Source organism: Python bivittatus, unplaced genomic scaffold, assembly GCF_059951505.1.
Source record: "Python bivittatus isolate LINGU-HERP-01145 unplaced genomic scaffold, Pbiv_v1 ctg000330_np1212, whole genome shotgun sequence".
NCBI lineage: Eukaryota > Metazoa > Chordata > Lepidosauria > Squamata > Pythonidae > Python > Python bivittatus.
The window spans coordinates 12,025,375-12,045,000 of NW_028277058.1; the positions used below are offsets into that span (position 1 = coordinate 12,025,375).

Genomic DNA, 19,626 nt, shown 5'->3' on the forward strand with positions numbered 1-19,626 from the left:
TATACACTGCAAAACCTCAAAAACCTTTTAAACTGCCATAGGCCTTATCTGCAGCCATTTTTCCCTGCTTGTCTAATGAATATAAATAATATGGTCTCCAGTTCAGGTAAGGTTAGTTATGACTAACACTGCAATATTTGGTTCAGTAACTTTGAAGTTAATTCCACTGAATACAACAGACTTACTCACCGATATGCTAAGAACTATGGCTTAGGTTCCTTTGTTAGTTGACTAATTTCAAAAGACTGGAATCAGTGGCTTGGATCTAGAAGACTTTTCTCCATCCCAAAATGGTGGTAGTTGGATAGAGTAAGATCCTCTGAATGCAGTCCAATGTTCACAAGCACTTAAAAATTTAGATCAGAAAAATGGCTTGCTATTTACCACCAATGGCACACTACTGGTGCCACTTCATAAATTGGTATGAAGTCCTTTAGTTTCAGTTTGGCGTAACTCTTAGACAAGATCATTTAAATAAAAGAAGTCCAGTTTTGTGTAGTGGCTAGAAGAGCTTTAAACGTAATGTGGCTGAATAAACCTGGTCCTTTCACACTCTCTTAGTCTAACCCATCTTACTCTGAGGATAAAGAGGTTAGTAGTCCATGTATGCTGAATTAAGCTCTTGTAGGAAGAGTGGAGTAGAAATGCAATTTTTAAAATTACATTGCATGACTGGCTTATTTAGTGAATCCCTCTTCCACATTCACTCTTGTGTGCTATAAGGGAGAAAAAAACATATCCAATGAACAGTAACAAATCCCATAAATCAGACAGGGAAAGGATGGTAGTTCTCTTCATTGGTTAAAACTGGTTAAAATAGTCAATTTTTAAAACTAAATCAAAATGCCTAGATTCAAAACAACATCTTGCTCATTTTTCAGTTGATTTCTTTATTGTGTGAGCCATACTGATGAATGTTTATACCAGATGAAAAAGCAGATGAGTTCTCTTATTACCTGTCTCGTCTTGCATTTAAAACTGATGACTGTCCATTCACTATGGAATGATGAGTTATTGGTGGCGATGCTTTGGAAGTGGTAGAGGAGGTAGTAGAAGAAGAATTGTTAGTAGTGAGGTCTAGCCCTCCATGCTTAATGCCATTGTCTTCCATACTGTGAACTCCAGTAACTTCTTTCCATAACTGCTGAATCTCAGCAGGACTTAAGCCAGCTATAAAATGAAAGAGAGCTCCAATAATATAGGAAAGTGAGAGGTTCACATAATGAGCTCAGTGTTGTTAATGGATTAATGCTAACAATAAAGGTGATGCAGTTTTCCAGCATAATCATCATGTAGTAAAATACAATTTCATATTGTCCTTGGGTTTCAAACAGTCAGTTAAAGGTCACCAACTTACATAATAAGCTCTCTCTTAAAACATTTGTTCAAAGATCAATGGGAGGAAGCTCAACCAACAACAGGCAACTACTATTTGAAAAAAACAGCTATTTAAAAAAATGCTTAGATGAGATTTTTCACAGCCTTTGGAATCATTTTATTATTTCTGAAGCATGGCTAACCATATATGTATCCAAAGTTCCCAATAGTCTTTCCAAAATTGAAATGGAAAAGTAAAAAAAAAAAGTGGTTTTAATACAAATGCTAGTATTCATAAGCTCATTTCAGAAAAAATAAAATACAAGGAAAGAAACTGAAGTTTTTCATGAGATTAAGGGCTGAATTTCAATTAATATACTATATTTGTCTCAGGCAAATACTTATTAGTTCATACTTGATTCTGAATTGCAATAAACAAATCATTTCTAAAAGAAAAGTGTTTTAAAAGAAGAACAATGCTTTAATGGTCATTGCTCCAAGTGCCCCACTGTGTTCTCTCTCCAGCAGGGAAGAAATGAGAGAAATGGACAGCAGAGTTTCACAAATTAACACATCAAGACACCCAGCATTACTTTGACCAAATATGCATAATAATATTTGACAGATTTCTGATAATTCTGTTTTCTTTTTAAGTCAAATACAAAAATAAACACTGGAGATCCCTAATATCTGAAGCAAATATATACATTTTATCCTTTTTCACTATTAGATAAGTGTTTAAGAATGCGGTATTTCATTTCAATTATTAAATGGACATCATTAATTTTATAGGCAAGACTGGTATTTTACAAGCAATTTCATGTCAATAATGTTAAATAAAGTTGAATATTCTTTTTGTAAAGATGAAACACTTCACAGCGAGGGCTTGCCACTCTTCTATCAGAAATTTGTTCCACAAAATGGAGATTGTTACCATAAGCATCTGCAGATAAGGCAATGAAGACTGACAAAATGAGCATCACAATATCACAATGCAAAATCTAGCCCTTACCTATTTTGGTATGATGCCACAACACAAGTAAGTACAAAAGGGTGGAGCTTGCACTGTGAAATCACAATTCACATTTCATCATTTGGGCTTCGTGTGGTTAAGAACAGATGCCTATGGTCACTACAAAGTCTTCTAGCCCCTCCTGCTGCCCCCCCCACCAATATAGCAGCAGAGCAGCTTCATCAGAATGAAAAAGTGGGTAGGCTATAAGGAAGCAGATAGCCCCTTAAATATTATTGCTTAGAGCTTTTTAGGAACCCCCTCCCCCCCCCACACACACACCAACACCGGTTAGTGGCTAATTGGCAGTCAGGCCATCATTGTCAGCACATCACCAATAAATATGAACTTAAAGAACTAAGTAAATTAATTGTGTGCTGGACTAAAATATGTGAATTGCATTCATTCGGAACTATACAAGAGAAGTGATCTAATCTTGAGGATACTAATGAATGACTATTGTGACAGGGCTATTGTGTCCAGGAAAGATTTTAGCTGTCATGTCAACTAAATCTAATACAAATGTTCTTTGCTCTCCAGTGACAAATCAACAAGCACTCCCCACTAAATACCAGTTCCTGCAGGGAAATTGGAGATCTAGTAAATCAATCAATTTCTATATTGAAACAAAGGGATCTCAGTTTTACCAGGATTCAGTCACCTTATTTGCTCACTGCGGCACTGAAGTAACCCATTTAATTGTGCATAGGTATACCTGACTCAGATGTCCCAGAGAAACAGAGCTGCCTTTCATTAATGTACTGATAATACCTCATTCTAAATCCCCCAACAGCCATACCCAGAAGCTTCACATAGACATTAAAGAGCATTTGGAACAAAACTTCTTGGCAGCCCCTCATAACATAATTGCATAGATACAATCTCCCAATATCAACTCCTTGAAACCAACCTTGCAAATAGAAGTATAACAACTGCAACACTATGTCTCCCATTTCTAGCTCATGAGCTATTCCAGAGGATACCATAATCAATTTCTTTCAAAAAGTTGCTGACAGATGAAAAAGAAATGGCAAGACTATTTCCCTACCCCTGACCCTTCTCTTGATAAAGGTCCTCCATTACATTGACCAAGAGTACTTTCTCTCTCAAAACCAGACTTGAACCCAAATTAGAATAGATACTGATGACCAGTGTCCACCCAAAGCACTGGCAATTGTGCTATAATGCCTTTCTCAAGCACCAAGCTCCAAAATGGGTTATTAGTTAAAACCTCTGGGTCTTGGGAAGGATATTTCAGCAGTGGTTGCATAATAGTCTGTTAAAATGTTAGAATGATTGCTTTACTGCTCAGGCTAGGAAGTTAGGGATATCCATCAGTGGAAATGAATGAGGTGAAATTGCATAGATCCCCACCTCCCAGATGACTGGTGGGATTTTGTTTGAATTGTTATACTATTTTAACTCTTGTTAGCCAACCAGAGTTGGTGTAAGGGTGGCCATAAAAGTTGAAATTATCAAATTATATAAAAATTATAAACAAGGCATTAATCAAATTGTTGAATACATCTGGCTACACTTCCCCTCCCCCCATGATGGCCAAGTATCAAGAAGCCATTTGGTCGATCACATCTCTGCATGAGCTTTGTCAACATCCTCAGATTGCACACATAAAAATTGATACTAGAAAGTTGGATATGACAGAACATCAGACACCTTTGTACTCGTATTCAGATTGTAATGGAGACAATTTAATCCTAAAAGGGCCTAGGAAATTTGTTACAGTGTCCTGCTCTTAACAGGACATATTAAGACTTCTGTCTGCATTCTGAAAAATTAAGTTGCATGGCTACTTGAGGATGTGATGAATTCAGAAAATCACTCTTTTTGTTGTCCATAGAACATTATAACCATGTGCTGTAGTATGCATTTATCCTTAAAGTGATTTCCATATCATATATGTTCCAGAGAGGAATATATCCTGTTTATACCTCCCAGCACTGTGTTCTCTACAACACTGGAGAGACACTTGGATGACTACTGATGGTCTACTTGCTACATCATTCCATAGGGAGACCGAAGCTCTGACAACATTGTCAGCCCTAGCAACTCAAAATTCTCAACAGTGTATTCAGGAATATCTTAGATTTCATAAATCTGTAAGGGTGGACTAGTAAATCTATCCCTGTAAAGGGTCACTGAATCCATAATTTACCAGAAAATGGTCTAACTATGACAACTGGGCTATTTCACCTCTTTGACCATCCCTCTTACATCCTGTAATAAAGACTAGATCAATGTGCATGCTGCCTTATACAGTGATCTAATTATGCACTAGGATTATATAAATTTGGGCCAGTCAGGCAGCCTTAGCATGAATGTACAAATTCTCCAGGACAATTGTATAAAACAATTTTTACAAACTATTAAATGGCTTTTACTAGATGTGCAAAATATTTCAGATTTGAAATAGCTTGTTCCTGGGTAACCAGAAGTGTTCTAGCATGGTCTGTTTCTCTTGGGCCTGGCTCCTCCTGTAATTGGAATCACCCAAACAAAACAGGTAACTTCTGTCTATGGCTTGCTTAGCATTATATATAAACCAGAATTCCTGGTTTGTTGCTGTCCCAAACCCAGAATCAGGATTTTCTTGTGGCTTAAAATTTTGATTTGTTAGAAAATCAATGAGCCAGAAATCCTTGTTCAAATGCAAAGCTAAAATTTACAAATGGAGATTCCCCTCAAGTTGAATTTGACTCCTGGAAACTTCATGGACACATCCATGAAGTTTTCTTGGCAACAGTATAGAAGTGGTTTGCCACTGCTGCCTTCTGGGCTGTTTCTTTACTTCCCACTCTAGCCTTCAACACTTGTATTTCAGGACAATGAACTCCCTGACACAAGAACTAACAGGCCTAAGCCTGATAAGTTTCTGTGTCCAGGCACTATCACCTGCTGAAGCATCAGATTTATTTATCTGCTCTTAAAAAGTAGAACGATTCTGGCTTATCATGACATCTCAGGCCAGTTGTCACAATTCATACATTTAGTGAGCATTAGCAAGATCCATTTGAAGTTGGTGCTTGCTTTGTTCTGTGCATATTACATCTCCCATGACCTTGGAACTCAATGAAGAAATGCCCAGTAGTGCTAAATTGATAATACACTGCGTGTACAATTATTAGGCAAATGAGTATTTTGACCATATCATCATTTTTATGCATATTTTCCACCTCCAAGCTGTATAAACCTGAATGCTTATTGGATATAAGCATATCAGGTGATGTGTATTTGTGTAATGAGGGAGGGTGTGGCCTAAGGAGATCAACACCCTCTATCAAGGTGTGCATAATTATTAGGCAGCTTCTTTTCCTCAGGCAAAATGAGCCAAAAAAGAGATTTAACTTACTCTGAAAAGTCAAAAATTATAAAGTCTTTCAGAGGGATGCAGAATTTTTGAAATTGCTAAGATATTGGGGGGTGACCAGAGAACCATCAAATGTTTTTTTGCAAATAGTCAACAGGGTCGCAAGAAATGTGTTGAGAAAAAAAGACACAAATTAACTGCCAAAGATTTGAGAAGAATCAAACGTGAAGCTACCAGGAACCCATTATCCTCCAGTGCTGTCATATTCCAGAACTGCAACCTACCTGGAATGCCTAAAGTACAAGGTGTTCAGTGCTCAGAGACATGGCCAAGGTAAGGAAGGCTGAAACTCGACCACCATTGAACAAGACACATAAGTTGAAATGGCAAGACTGGACCAAGAAATATCTGAAGACAGATTTTTCAAAGGTTTTATGGACTGATGAGATGAGAGTGACTCTTGACAGACCAGATGGATGGGCCTGTGGGTGGATCAGTAACGGGCACAGAGCTCCACTTTGACTCAGATGCCAGCAAGGTGGAGGTGGGGTACTGGTATGGCCTGGTATTATTACAGATGAGCTAGTTGGACCTTTTCAGGTTGAAGATGGACTTAAAATCAACTCCCAAACCTACTGCCAGTTTTTAGAAGACACTTTCTTCAAGCAGTGGTACAGGAAAAAGTCTGCATCTTTCAAAAAGACCATGATGTTTATGCAGGACAATGCTCCATCGCATGCATCGAAGTATTCCACTGAGTGGCTAGCCAGTAAAGGCCTCAAAGATGAAATAATAATGACATGGCCCCCTTCCTCACCTGACCTAAGCCCTATTGAGAACTTGTGGGCCCTTCTCAAATGGGAGATTTACAGTGAAGGAAAACAGTACACCTCTCTGAACAGTGTCTGGGAGGCTGTGGTTGCTGCTGCACAAAAAGTTGATCATCAACAGATCAAGAAACTGACAGACTCCATGAATGGAAGGCTTATGACTGTTATTGCAAAGAAGGGTGGCTATATTGGTCACTGATTTTTTGTTTAGAAATGTTTTGGTCAGAAATGTTTATTGGTAAATTTTGAGTTGTTTGTTTATTATTCTCACTTTAACAGATGAAAATAAATGAGTGAGATGGGGGAATTTTCGTTTTTCATTTAGTTGCATAATAATTCTGCACACTAATAGCTGCCCAATAATTGTGCACACATAGATATGCTCCTAAGAAAGCCAAAACCTCACGTTTACTTTCTTAAATATTCAGGTTTGAGGTTTATTAACATTTTGGATTGACCGAGAGCACTGTAGTTGTTCAATAATGAAATTCATCCTCAGAAATACAACTTGCCTAATAATTGTGCACACAGTGTATATCAAAGGGAAAAGATTCTTTCTTTCTTGGAAAGCATAAATAAGTTTTCTTTCTGATCAATAGGCCCAAGAAGAATATGAGCCATTCCAGAAAGAGAGAAGTTGTCAGTTTCTTTTGCCTGGGAGAAATCAACTAAACTTGATTTTCTGAGGCTCTGTTTGAGAAGCTGGAAAGTTGATGCAGATATAATAACTAGTTAAAGTATTCAATATCTGGAGAAGCCACTCATTTAGAATGATAGTAAACCTCGATTATAAAAAATGATAACTGAATATCTGTGCAAAAATCTTCATGTGAAATCAAACTCTAGCTTCTCACTGTAGAACAAATTTATGCTATAGGAAAAATCATATTGAAATCATAATATGACTCTTCATTGGATTCTCTATAACATCCACAGTCTAAATACTTGTCATTCCTGAAAGTGTCAAGCTTAGTTATCTAAACGCTGTTACTGAGATAAATTCATTAAACTAAAGCAGGACATGGGCAGATGATCAACCTTTCTTCATCTTTGAATTGCCGAACTGAAGAAAACATCACTCTGGAATATAAAATATATGGGTCTGTTATCTGACTCAAAACTGGTATGCTTTGATTTTACTAGGTACCATCTTGAAGTAGTGAGTTGTTCCTAATGGGCATGAAATAATTCAGTGGCTACCCATTCCAATTTCTCACTTAGAGAATTGCATGTATGTTTTCCTGTGCCTTATAACAGCAGTGGTTGCAATTCCTATTACTTCACAACTATGTTCAATAGAGCAATGCAGATATTTCATTCTGTTTTATTTGGTTTTTTGGTATTTTTTCCTCAAAAAGTACATAAAAGTAAGCTAATAAAAAAATAACATTCTTTTCCACTGATTCATGTATTTTTTTACCTGGGCCCAAATGTCCTACTCTTGCACTACCTGTACTTGGAAGGATTTGGCTTCATCATCAGTTTGTTTGAAGAACATATGGATACATTCATATGACTTTTCCCAGCAGGCAGGGATTGATTTTATTACCAAATGACGAAATCTTATGATTAGCTAAAATAATTCAATTCATCAAGAATTCCCATACTATCTGAATTTTGAACATTTGCAGAAATCTCATTTAATAGCACTAAAGTGTTCTGAACAATGTCTGACTATAGGCTACATCTTACGGTAATATTATTGTGCATTACATTTATACCCTTTAGGACAAAGACATACAACATGCCCAAACCTCTCAAAAGGAGTCCTCTCTGCTGAACTGTAATTTTTAAAGGAAGAATTATTAAATTTGTGGAGAATAATAAATTGACTATAAGGAATCAAACTGATTATAAGTTAATTTTATATTTTGTCCTGGCTTACCTATGTTTTGGAGCATGGCCTATGACACACCATTCAAAGGCCAAATGAGGCTGTCAGACCAAAGGTTGCATATCCTTATTTTAAAAAATACAAGTATACGTATAGTGATAGAGATATATACGACCTCTTCAATGTGATTAAAGAATGTGTGTGGAATACCATTTCTCTGCTTTGTTGTCTTTGGCCTTTTTGATGCTGCAACCTTGCATTTGCTCTCCATGCCACTGAACATCTCTGCAATAAGACATCTGGAGATTTCTGCAGTATCACTGTAGCTTTGCTTTCTACCTATATCATAGGAGTTTATGAAACTCCTGAGAGCAAACAAGTTGAAGCTTAATCAGGACAATACTTCTGATGTGGAATTCTGTTTATCTGGATAGAAAATACAAATGATATGGCATGGAACTGTTTTCCTCTGAAGAACAAAATCTGTTACTTTTGGGCTTGTCGCTGACTGTGAAAGCATAGAAAAAGTGTGTGGTTTTGTGTGAGGAAACTGCCATAATGTTATGTAAATAGCTTAGCCCAGTTATGTATGTCACATAGAGACTAGAATATTACAATCTGTCGCTTCTTCAAGGAAATGCACCTGTGCTGAGCTACAATCATTTCTATTTCTTACATTGTCAATAAACAGGAATGACTTGTTAAGTCTATTCTGCAAATGATCCCAGTCTAACCTGGCAAACATTCTGACATGAAGATTATAGCAAAGGTAGAACACACCTGCTATTGTAAAGACTGTATGTATACCCTTTCCACACAGAGAAGTGCAATTGTGCAGGGGAAACACTGTATTAGCCATAACTCTGATTTTTGATGGCAAAGAAAACAGGTATGTCACAACAGAAAGATGCAGCGCTCTCCTTTCATAAATGTAACCCATTTATGGTGAAAGAGATTTTAAGCCAAAAGTGGGAATGTAAAAGAAATCTGCATTCAGTTAAAAAAAATTGAATATAATGTACATGCCAAAACAGACTCTTAGAGAACTTGGTTATTCCCATCACTTTCCATTTCATATGCCTGAGCTGTGACATCTGCTTTGAAAAAACAGTGAATTTATGGAAAATTGTGTATTAAACTATTTCCAATCCTGGAAATAATAGAAAACAAGCTAAAACTTTAAACAAATAATTAAATATTTATACTAAGTAAAGTTCTGGTTTTTGCTTTTTTAAAAATATCAACTTTATTGGTAGAACTGAGTAATACTTATATTAACATGTGCCACATTTAGGCAGATTCACACATCCCTGGCCTGAAATAACTCAGCAGTGGCACTGTCACTATTATTTTAAGTTAGCAATGTAGAAATGTTCGGGCAATTTAACCCTAGTTTTGAAGATTCACCCCCCCTTTTTTTAATTAAATGGAATACAGATTGTTTCAAGATTTAATTTTATTTTCTGTTTCAAGGCAGCTATGCTAAATTAAATAGGTATGTGCACAGAAATCTAGTTTTGGCAATGTCTCCCTATAAATGAGAACTATGCAACTTGGCCATTGAAATGTTACGTCATGGCTTGCCCTGATAGATAGGTAGACAGGCTAGGACAAAAACATGGACAGAGGCAGGTCAAAGGCTAAATTAAATATTTATTTTTTATTTACTTAAAATAACGTGTGGTTGGATGGGTGTGTCTGTATGTGTGGGTGTAGAGATAGGTAGCTATACACACAAGCACCACCTATCTGCCCAGAGGGCATACATATTTACTGACTACCATTAAAATGATGAATACCTGTGGATTTAATTTTTTTCCCCATCTGTCCCATTCAAAATTACAATTTCGTGGTGATTTCTGGAAGGATCATTTGAGCCGACACAAGGTTTTAGAAAGCCACATGTGGCACATCTCTGAATAAACCAACAAGGCTTGAAACTTGATGCTGCTTATAAACTATTTTCAGCCCATAAAGATGCAATCCTCCCAAGTTAGCATTCTTCTCTAAAAGCTACATGCTTGAAAAGTACCTAACCCTGCTCACATGAACAGATTCATGAATAAAATAAATGGATTTGAAATATTTTAAAATAAAGAAACCATCAAACTAAAGAAAGACCTGAAATACCAAGTTGGAGTTCATGATGAAGCTACCATCAGAAGAAGCTGTGACCTGGAAATCAGTCTTGTCATACCTTGTGGCAATGACTGGACAGGAAGAGCGGGTTGGCCAGGAGGAATGGAAATGAGTCCCTGACGCTGAAGATTCAGCAGATGTTGCTGCTGTTGAAGTTGTTGCATCTGGAGGAGCTGCTGCTGGAAGACAAGCTGCTGGGCTGCCAACTGCTGCTGCTGCTGTTGCTGCTGCTGTGAAGCAAGAACAAATGCAACAGAGGGGGGGGGGAAGGCAATGTTCAGTCAACATCTCTTGTTCATTTCAGGGATCAAATAGCAAGAGCATTTATAGAATCAGGGCTTGTTCTTTTTTTTAAAGGAAACTTGCTTTACAAATAATCAGATTTTAATGGAAAGAAATGATCTTCTTTTAGGATTCCTCTGCAGCAGAGTCAGAAGAAAGAAGACAACCTCTTTTCCAAACTTAGAGGAGAAATGGATACAATTCATGACAGCTAGTATAAATTTATCTTGGCTGAAGGTGTAATTCTTTACCCCAAACTTTAATTCAAAGGTAGTCTAATTTTTCCAATTGAGTAAGTATGATCTGCAGTGGCCCATAAAGGAAATCTCCAGTGATCTATTAGTAAACTGGGATGTAGCCTTCATTTTACTGGCCTGTTAGCTCCTTTGCTGCTCTTGTTGGAATACATTAGAAATCCAGCATTATATTCATGGTAAAGAAGCATCTTATTATAAGGAAAAGTGCTAACTTCCAATTTTGTGAGGCGTTACAAGACAAGCCAGAGTTCTTTAGGCTCAGGAGGATATAAGGATGTAGTCACACTTCAGAGAAAGACAAGCTGCTGTGGAAGACCTTTCCTTTTTTAGTTTGGAGGAGAAGAGAAACTTCTGATGCGCTCATTGGAAAACAGACTGCATAATGGAGCAAGTCGTGTGGATTGCTCAGAGCCTCGGGAGAAATAAGGGAGCAATTTCTATTCGGTAGTTGATAGCTGTCTGAAATTCTATTCACAAATCCAAACAGAAACAATGCCTTGGGAGGTCAGACCTGGATTGTGCATGTTTGCATAATGGGCAGCTACAAGACAATGTCTAGGATACCTGCTGATCAATTTAACTACTTCAACATGTTTTGTTTGTGTTATGTTTATAGCTGATGCAGTTTGCTGACAGGTGCAAGCTAGGCCTGAGAAGCTGGCTTGTCAGGTTGATTTATGAGCACATCAAACTGTAACTTTCTACTCACCACTCCAAATGTACAGGAGCAGTTCATTAATCAGGGTCTGCGACTTCAAAATCCATGCCCAGTTTTTTTTCCATTTTTCTACTAGCCACTATTATCCATTTCTAAATTAGGGATACATTTGAGTTAAACCCTCTCCTACAATCACAAAGAGATGGTAAGTCTTTCATCAGCTTAAGCTTCCTTACGTATACCAGTTAATCAGTACTTTGTTCACCACTGTGTGAACACTGAAAGAAAACAGAACTGGATGGCAACCCTCAGCCTCCATAATTACAAACAGGAGAAGCTGTAGCATTCAGCTTCAATTGTTATTGGTTTCAGTGAATGTATTTAAGCACTGCCCTTCAGGATGAAAGGGCTAAGGACTGTAGTATTCCCATAGAAAGATTTAAAAGAAACTGTTAAAATTATATCCTATATCAGATAAGCCAGTTCCTTAAACTTCAAAATACTGAAATTTAGAATTACACAGAATCCACCATTTTATTGAATGAATATTCAGAGTACTCAATGTGAACATTATGCCCAGTATAAAATCATTCTATATAACCTCCAGTCTGTGTAATCCAACTATTTATTGGATCATATTTATTCTATCTATCTAGCCATCTGTCTGATCATCTTACCAATTCTATGGGCCATTTCACGAAGTCAGTTTTGTCTTCTTGCAATGCTCCCCAAGGACATTTTTGCACAGAGAATGTCTTGTATGAACCAGAATCTCCATGGATACAGCTGTCACTTCCTGGTGGTGATTTCTGCAATCACAGCACAGAGCATTTTTCCCAACCTCTTCAATTATGGAATCATCCTTAAGAAGCAAAATCTGTATCTACAGATAGCATAGTTCACCCAAGATATTCTCTACATGAATATATCCTAAGGGGGCATTGTTTACACACAACATTGTCTGCATGAGCTGTCTTGGAATTATTTCAATACCAACAGCTTCTTATGAAGATGACCTTTGCAAAAACAAACAAAAACCAAGATGATCAGAATATCTCATTCTTTTCCTCCCCAGCTGCCCCACTTCCAGAAATAATTTATTGATTAGTTATTTAGGCTCTACCTCTTTTGCTTGCTTTCCTGGGTGCTGCTGCTGCTGCTGCTGTTGCTGCTGTTGCTGTTGTTGTTGTTGCTGCTGTTGCTGTTGTTGCTGCTGCTGCTGCTGTTGCTGCTGCTGCTGCAAAAGCTGAAGATGTAACTGCTCTTGCTGTTTCTTGTAAAACTCTTGAAGTTGTTGCTGAATAAATCATTTTGACTTTAATAAATAAAGGTAAAGTTTCACATATTATGTATCTCCTAAACTCTTCTAGATTGGCATGTGGCAAAGGAGTCACTGAGGTATACCATAGAACAAAGATAGAATTTGAAGATGCAGATCTATATACACCCCAATTCTCCCCCCAAGGCAAGTCTGAAATATCCCAGTGCAGATTTCAACTTACCCTAAAAAAAGAGCATAATAAGATCCATATTCTAGATCATAGGTCGCAGAGCCCAACCAATGCTTGCTTGCTTGCTTACATCTTCCTTCCTTCCTTCCTTCCTTCCTTCCTTCCTTCCTTCCTTCCTTCCTTCCTTCCTTCCTTCCTTCCTTCCTTCCTTCCTTCCTTCCTTCCTTCCTAATATCTACTATTTGTAAATATTCAAAAGGTCCAGCAAGGCCAAACAGAATGTGTACTTCTTCATAGGCGATAAGGGTGGGGAGTTAAAATAATCTGCTTGTGCATTTTTAGCAGGATGCCAGATGTGCGGTGAAATATTATTTCACTGTAATCCCCATGAAACCACATATCTTGTTTAAACATCCTGAAAACAAACTTATTATTTTCTTCATGATAATTAAGCATATTCCCCCAAAGTTCAGGAAAAAGTGGTAATAGACATTGTAATGATACGTGACAGATATTATTGTTTTTCAACCAGAGGTTTCAGGGATTCTTGACTTTCATTCCAGATTTACTCCCACCACTCCAACTTCTAAAGAGAACATTGTGCTTCCATTTGATTAAAAAAAAAATTAATTTCAAATTTCCGAACCACCTTCCAGTTATCTGACTAAAGGGATCACTAAAGTTATATAATTTTAAAGCAACCATGATCTTAAAGTGTCTTTACATTATTTGTTCAGCTTGTAACTCAAAAAGTACCTAAGCTCTTGAACATTTAAACACTGGTTTATTCCCTGTTCACATTGCACCTGCCATTGTTCTTCCTGAATTAGATGTTAAAGTTGTGCTTAAAGTTGCAAAACTGATGCTCTCAGTCCTAGAAATTTTTTAAGCTGAGAGGATTGGATGTAGATCTACGTTATGCCTTTGTACAAGACTACACACATGTCCCCTCACTAGCAAACAGGGCTGACTACCTAATAGGCCTGAACTCTACCTACCATCCAAACAGCTATCCAACATTACCTGCTGTAACATAACTGCTTGCTGTTGCTGAAGAAGTGCTTGGAGCTGCTGGGGAGACAAAACTTGTTGTTGGAGAATCTGTTGCATTTGCTGAGGGGTGATCACTTGGGGAGTCATCATGGCCACTGACACAGGCACCTACAGAAGAAAGATTGGAGATATATTGTTCTCCTTCTTAACACCTGGGGAGGATTTTTAATAAACATTTTGCCATAAATGCAAGCTATTTGTTCCATACTAACTTGTGCATGGATACAACTTAACTATTACTTTCTCTAACTATTACTTTACTTTACTTCCAAGGTTAGAAGTGGCACAGATGTGCATCCTGACACATATTGAGGCTATCTCCTCTCCCAATTGTCCAGTTGAAAATGACCAAAGCCTGATGGTGTGTCCTATTTGTGCCATAGCATGTCCCGTCCTAGTATATTTATTATCATTACAAGGTAAAGTACATGATTCATGTTTTCTTTACAGCTTCTCTCTTCTTGTTTAAAATCTCCAAATTAGAATAATATATTGGGAGATGCATGAAAATGATATTCAGCATTCTTCTAACTTTTTTCCTGTTTAAAAAAAAAATCACAAAACTCTACATAATGTGTATCCTAAAAATTAAATTATAGCAATAACAGTTCATTTTGATTTTACAGCAGGACTGCATAAATCCAAATAACCCTTAGAAGGCACCAGAGATTTCTTTGCCATTATCTAGTGGTCATCAGGATTTTTGTAGCCCAGATCTGGTAGTCTTATTGTATAGCTTCTTAAAGTTTCTGTTCCAACATTTCATAAATGCTGACCATCTCTGTAATATTAGATTGGCACATTTTATACTGCTCAGTTAAATTTGCTTAACTGCTTTCACATCTTATGCCTTTACCCCAGTACCATTCTGTTTGCACTATATCTTTATATTTACTTACAATACAGAACCAAGCATATTACTACTCTTTGAAAAAGCACGACACATCTAGTTCCACAGCATCCAATGCAACTTACTTCATGACAAAACATTGTAAAGTTCCATGGTTCCTTCCATTAAAAACCACCAATAATATAGAACTGAAGCAGACTAATGTGAAATGTTAACATAATATGAAGTAACCTGCATCAGATATTATAAAAGAAAAGAGGGAAACTGGGTGCACTATTGACATTTTTATAAACAGTTTAGCTTTTAGTTTGAGTCACACCTTCTCATATTAATCAGTAGGAAAAATCTGTGAGATAAATGGAAATTCTGTTATTGTCTGTTTTATAACAATAACCCTTTAGTTTAAATAAAACAGGACTTCACTGCAGTAGTTTATAATGATCCTAATATATATAAGAAATTTGCTGTTCTACTTGGCACCAACAGAGTTTTCTATTAATTGTATGTTAAGATCTGTAATCCACCTCAATGAATTACAGTTCAGCCATGTCATCTTTACTCAAAAGTCTCACTTTGTTTAATAGGACTTACTTCCAGTTAAACATGCATAGGTGCCTTGAAGAGAAAGATGGGCCAAGCATCTTTAAATATAGATTTAACTTTGTTTGACTCCCATTTCAGTGCTGATCTTTTATTTTAAGACCTCAGAACTGTGGCACTCAAATTCTAGACACATCAGATTTTATCAGGCTCAAAAGTTTACATTTCACATGTCTTGTGAATTAGTGCTAGGTATTTTTAATGTTGGCTAGGATAAATGAGCATTTAAAAATAGATGATCACATGGTAGGTTTTCAACACGGTACAATCAATCATCTTATAAAATGTCATAATACTACAAAAAACAAATGGATAAAGAATCCAGACTATTTCTCAAAGTATAAAAATACATGTGTATAAACCTGTTGTAAATAGTCTCTTAGACAAAATAGATGTTTAGATGAAAACACATCTCTAGTTTTACATTCTTAACACAAACAAGTCATGAGAACAGAAAGTACTCTGAAATAAAAGTTGGATGTTACTAAACCCGAATTCATTAGCTTTTCGACCTAGAGCAAAATATACATTGCAGCCACAATTCTGCAAGTGTCAATGTATGTAATTTGGTCCTTTTAGAGGTAACTTTGCTGAAATGAAAAAAGTCAGCAACATATATTCCTTCGTGCAAGAAATATAACTTTTGTAAGGTAAGGTGTAAGTGTACTAACATACTTTTCATATTGTGAGAAAGTACTTATTTATTTAGGAATTTATATCCTTCCTAAGGCTATAGCCAATTCAAGGCAGCTTAAAGATGAAACTTCAGAACACCACAAAAAAATTAAACCTTTTAACAAGGGCACAAATGTCTTGCTTAGTTGCAGCTGTTGCAAAAGCAATCAGGCTCTTGCTGAGACAGAGACAGAACTGTCCTGCATATTCTTAGGCACACTCCAGTCCTACTAAATATGTCAATAGAATAGGATACTTAATACAATTCTTGTCATATGTTGTTCTGTACAATAAACCACATTTACATTAAGACTGGGTTCAAGGGCTACACCAGGCTTTTCATCGCATGTTGAACAATCACAGTTCTTAACATGGGTAGGGCCAGGACCTTTTTTTGGGGGGGGGGGATTAAGGCTTGATGTGCCCCGTAACCCCTGCCAAATTTTGCTCCTTCAATCCTAGGGATGGCATCTGAGAACTATAAAAGGGCGCACTGCATGTAGCCCCCAAGCAGTACTTTCTTCACCCCTGCTGTAATCCATGATTTAAGAAGCACAGTGACTTAGTTTGCAAGGCATACCAAGACAGAACCAAACAATCATTCTATGACTTCATGCAATGCAGGTGAGCCAGCATCAAAACTATAATAAAAACTTATTTAAAGATTAACAGATTTTAAACAGAATATATTGTCCCTAAAGTTAATAATGATATGATCAATCATACAGGTAACATGTGAAATTGGACTCTTAGAATGTGGTAAATAGCAATAATGACCCATGGCCTGAGAATCAGCACACTGGTGCAGCTATTAGGGCTCAGTTTAGACTGTCCTATACTTTGAATTACTTCTCAGAAGTGGCATGATGTGTCTAAGATTGCTGGGCAGTACATACTATAGTTTAAGGATATATAACATGCATAGCTTTCCATTTCTGCACTAACGATAGTTCAAACTCTCCCAGCCCTGCTGTGCCTTTCATTGTGCACTGGTTGCTAAATCTTGGTCCAAGGCCATTGCCGACCATCCATTTCCAGATCTCCTTCGCATGACAATACTCCTTTCCCTCTGCCCATTCTGCTTCTGATTCAAATTCTTTTTTCCCCTCTTTTTAAATTCTCAGCATAGAGATTAACAATAATTTACTGTTGTCATTAATACATTTTGATGACAAACTGCCTTTGAAGAACCATTGCTACAGAACGAGCCAAAACATAGATGAGTTGTTAGTTTTATCTAAGCTGTGCATCAGTCACTCAATTGTTTCATAACAGTGTGAAATGTGTATTGGTAGCTTTTCATTTGGTTGGATAGAGAAGTGTTGAAATAAGTAAACTGATTTTGTGAAGAGAGGAAACTAAAGTATGGGCTGCTGTTGTAATAAAGACTCCTAAACCAGGAAGCTTCACAGAGACTGAACTTTGAAAATTATGGATAAGTCAGTAGACAATCATGGGCTATCCAGTCTTTAAATTCTGTTGAGAACAAACTTTCTCTATAGATTAAGGTGATTGCACCAAAGCTTGCCTCATGATGAAGTACTGCCATATTGGGTGGATATGTGCTTCAATATTGTTTTTGTATCTCCAGAGCCCTCTGTGCATCACTTTACAATTATTCAAATAGCTTTTTGTTTTTAGGCTTACTGTTTTATGGTGAACTTATGCTCTTTGCTAAAGCAGATTGCCCACCAAAAGTCAGAGAGCAGTAGGCTTCTGAGTTGCTAAACAAAAGTCACAGGAGACCTAGTTTTATCAGAAGAGGCCAACAGTATACCAAAATGTTCAACAAAGCAGCACTCTGCTTGTAGTGACTGTAAGGGAGGATCTTATGGAAAGGTTTGATTATCCTACTATGGCAATCCCTCTTCTGTGCAGAACCATGGCATTCTAAAGTGGAGTTGTATTTGATTTTGCATTCAAGCCATTGTAACATACTATCTAGAGAATCAGCAGGATGTAGTGGTTAAATTGCTGGGCTAGGACTGGGGAAATCTAGGCTCAAGTTTATCTTTGGCCATGAAAACTTACTGAGTGACTTTGGGCAAGTTATTCTCCCTCAATTCAACCCACCCTTTGCATGTCCGTTGGTGTGGGGATTAAATGGAGATCCCATGTCATGCCCTTTGAGGTCCTACAGGAAATATTGGAGTATAATGTAACAAGTGAAGAAAAAATGCAATAAAGCAATAGATTGAGTTATTTGTACTTAACCTTATATTTACTTAAAACTCAGGCCCACAAAAATGGGTTGAAATAGATGTTTGGAGTTATAATTATGTCTGATAAATATGGGATGTTGAAACTTTAACTAGTAATCATATAATTAGTTACAATAAAAATATCGACAGCCTCTCATGTCTTTCCTGAAATACAAACATATATCATGTGGAAGTAAAATAAAACGTTTGCTTCTTAAACTTCATTATATATTAGTTAGACACATGAATCAAAGGGACAAAGCTATTTTAGATCACTGAATTCGTAGAATTTCTGCCACTTGCAGTCCAATGAAATTAGCACATAGTTTGGGCAAATTTCAAGTTCAAACACACAAGTTGTAGAGGTATCTACCTCCTCTATAGTTAATTAATAAACTGCTGTCTATACGTATGGCATCTTATAGAGCAAAAGAAACATAACCCTGTCCTGGAGAACTTACATTCTAAAACGTAACAGAAGGAAAACAAAGAAAGGGCAGGAAAGTATAACAGAAAAAGAATATGCATATTTAATTTACTGAAGCTTTGTCCTAATTACAGGTTAAGTTAAATTAGAACAATGAAACTACTACATAATGGGATTGAAAAAGGTGTTTGGTGGAAACTGCAGGTTGCTTCCTTCCTTCCATAAATGTAAGAGGACTCTTTAATCCGACAAACCTGTTCTTTCCCAGCATTTGGGATTACCAATAATAATGAATCTATGCCATTTAATCCCATGGGAAAATTAAAACATAACACATGGGAAGTATTCCAACAGGGGCAGAACTTTTCCTTAACACTAACTGGGCTTCTACAGAGATTTAACGAAGATTGTATCTTTATATCTTGTACTCTGCATAATGATGGACACTTTTGCTAATGTGTTATATTAGGATGATAAAATGCCCTATCTACTTCAGGGTTCCATGCATGATCTTTTTGATGTTCAAGAAGTAGAAATACTGCATGCATTTCAGTTATCTGAATGTACAATAGCCACAATTCAAAAGCATTCCATTATATCTAATAAAAAGATAGCAATTAATAAAATAGCACGCATACATTTTCTTTGCTCAAATTTCTATTTATTATTATTTATTACTGCACAGGAGCAATTGTTGTACAATGGATGTGTAGCA

The 19,626-nt window shown here is 36.8% G+C and overlaps 1 protein-coding gene across 3 annotated transcripts in view; it reads right to left on the reverse strand.

The window, feature by feature from the left end:
* The window catches only part of FOXP2 (forkhead box P2), a 466,299-nt gene that overhangs the window by 57,289 nt on the left and 389,384 nt on the right, over positions 1–19,626 (reverse strand). Inside the window, exons 7-11 of one of the 3 annotated variants that reach the window (XM_088141712.1) lie at positions 14,129–14,266; positions 12,778–12,951; positions 12,332–12,463; positions 10,516–10,687; positions 957–1,170 (exon numbers count right to left, since the gene is read on the reverse strand). In XM_088141712.1, the coding sequence (XP_087997838.1) occupies positions 957–1,170; positions 10,516–10,687; positions 12,332–12,463; positions 12,778–12,951; positions 14,129–14,266 (830 nt within the window). The remainder of the gene's footprint in view (positions 1–956; positions 1,171–10,515; positions 10,688–12,331; positions 12,464–12,777; positions 12,952–14,128; positions 14,267–19,626) is intronic. The other 2 variants (XM_088141716.1, XM_088141715.1) reach the window with 2 other exon arrangements.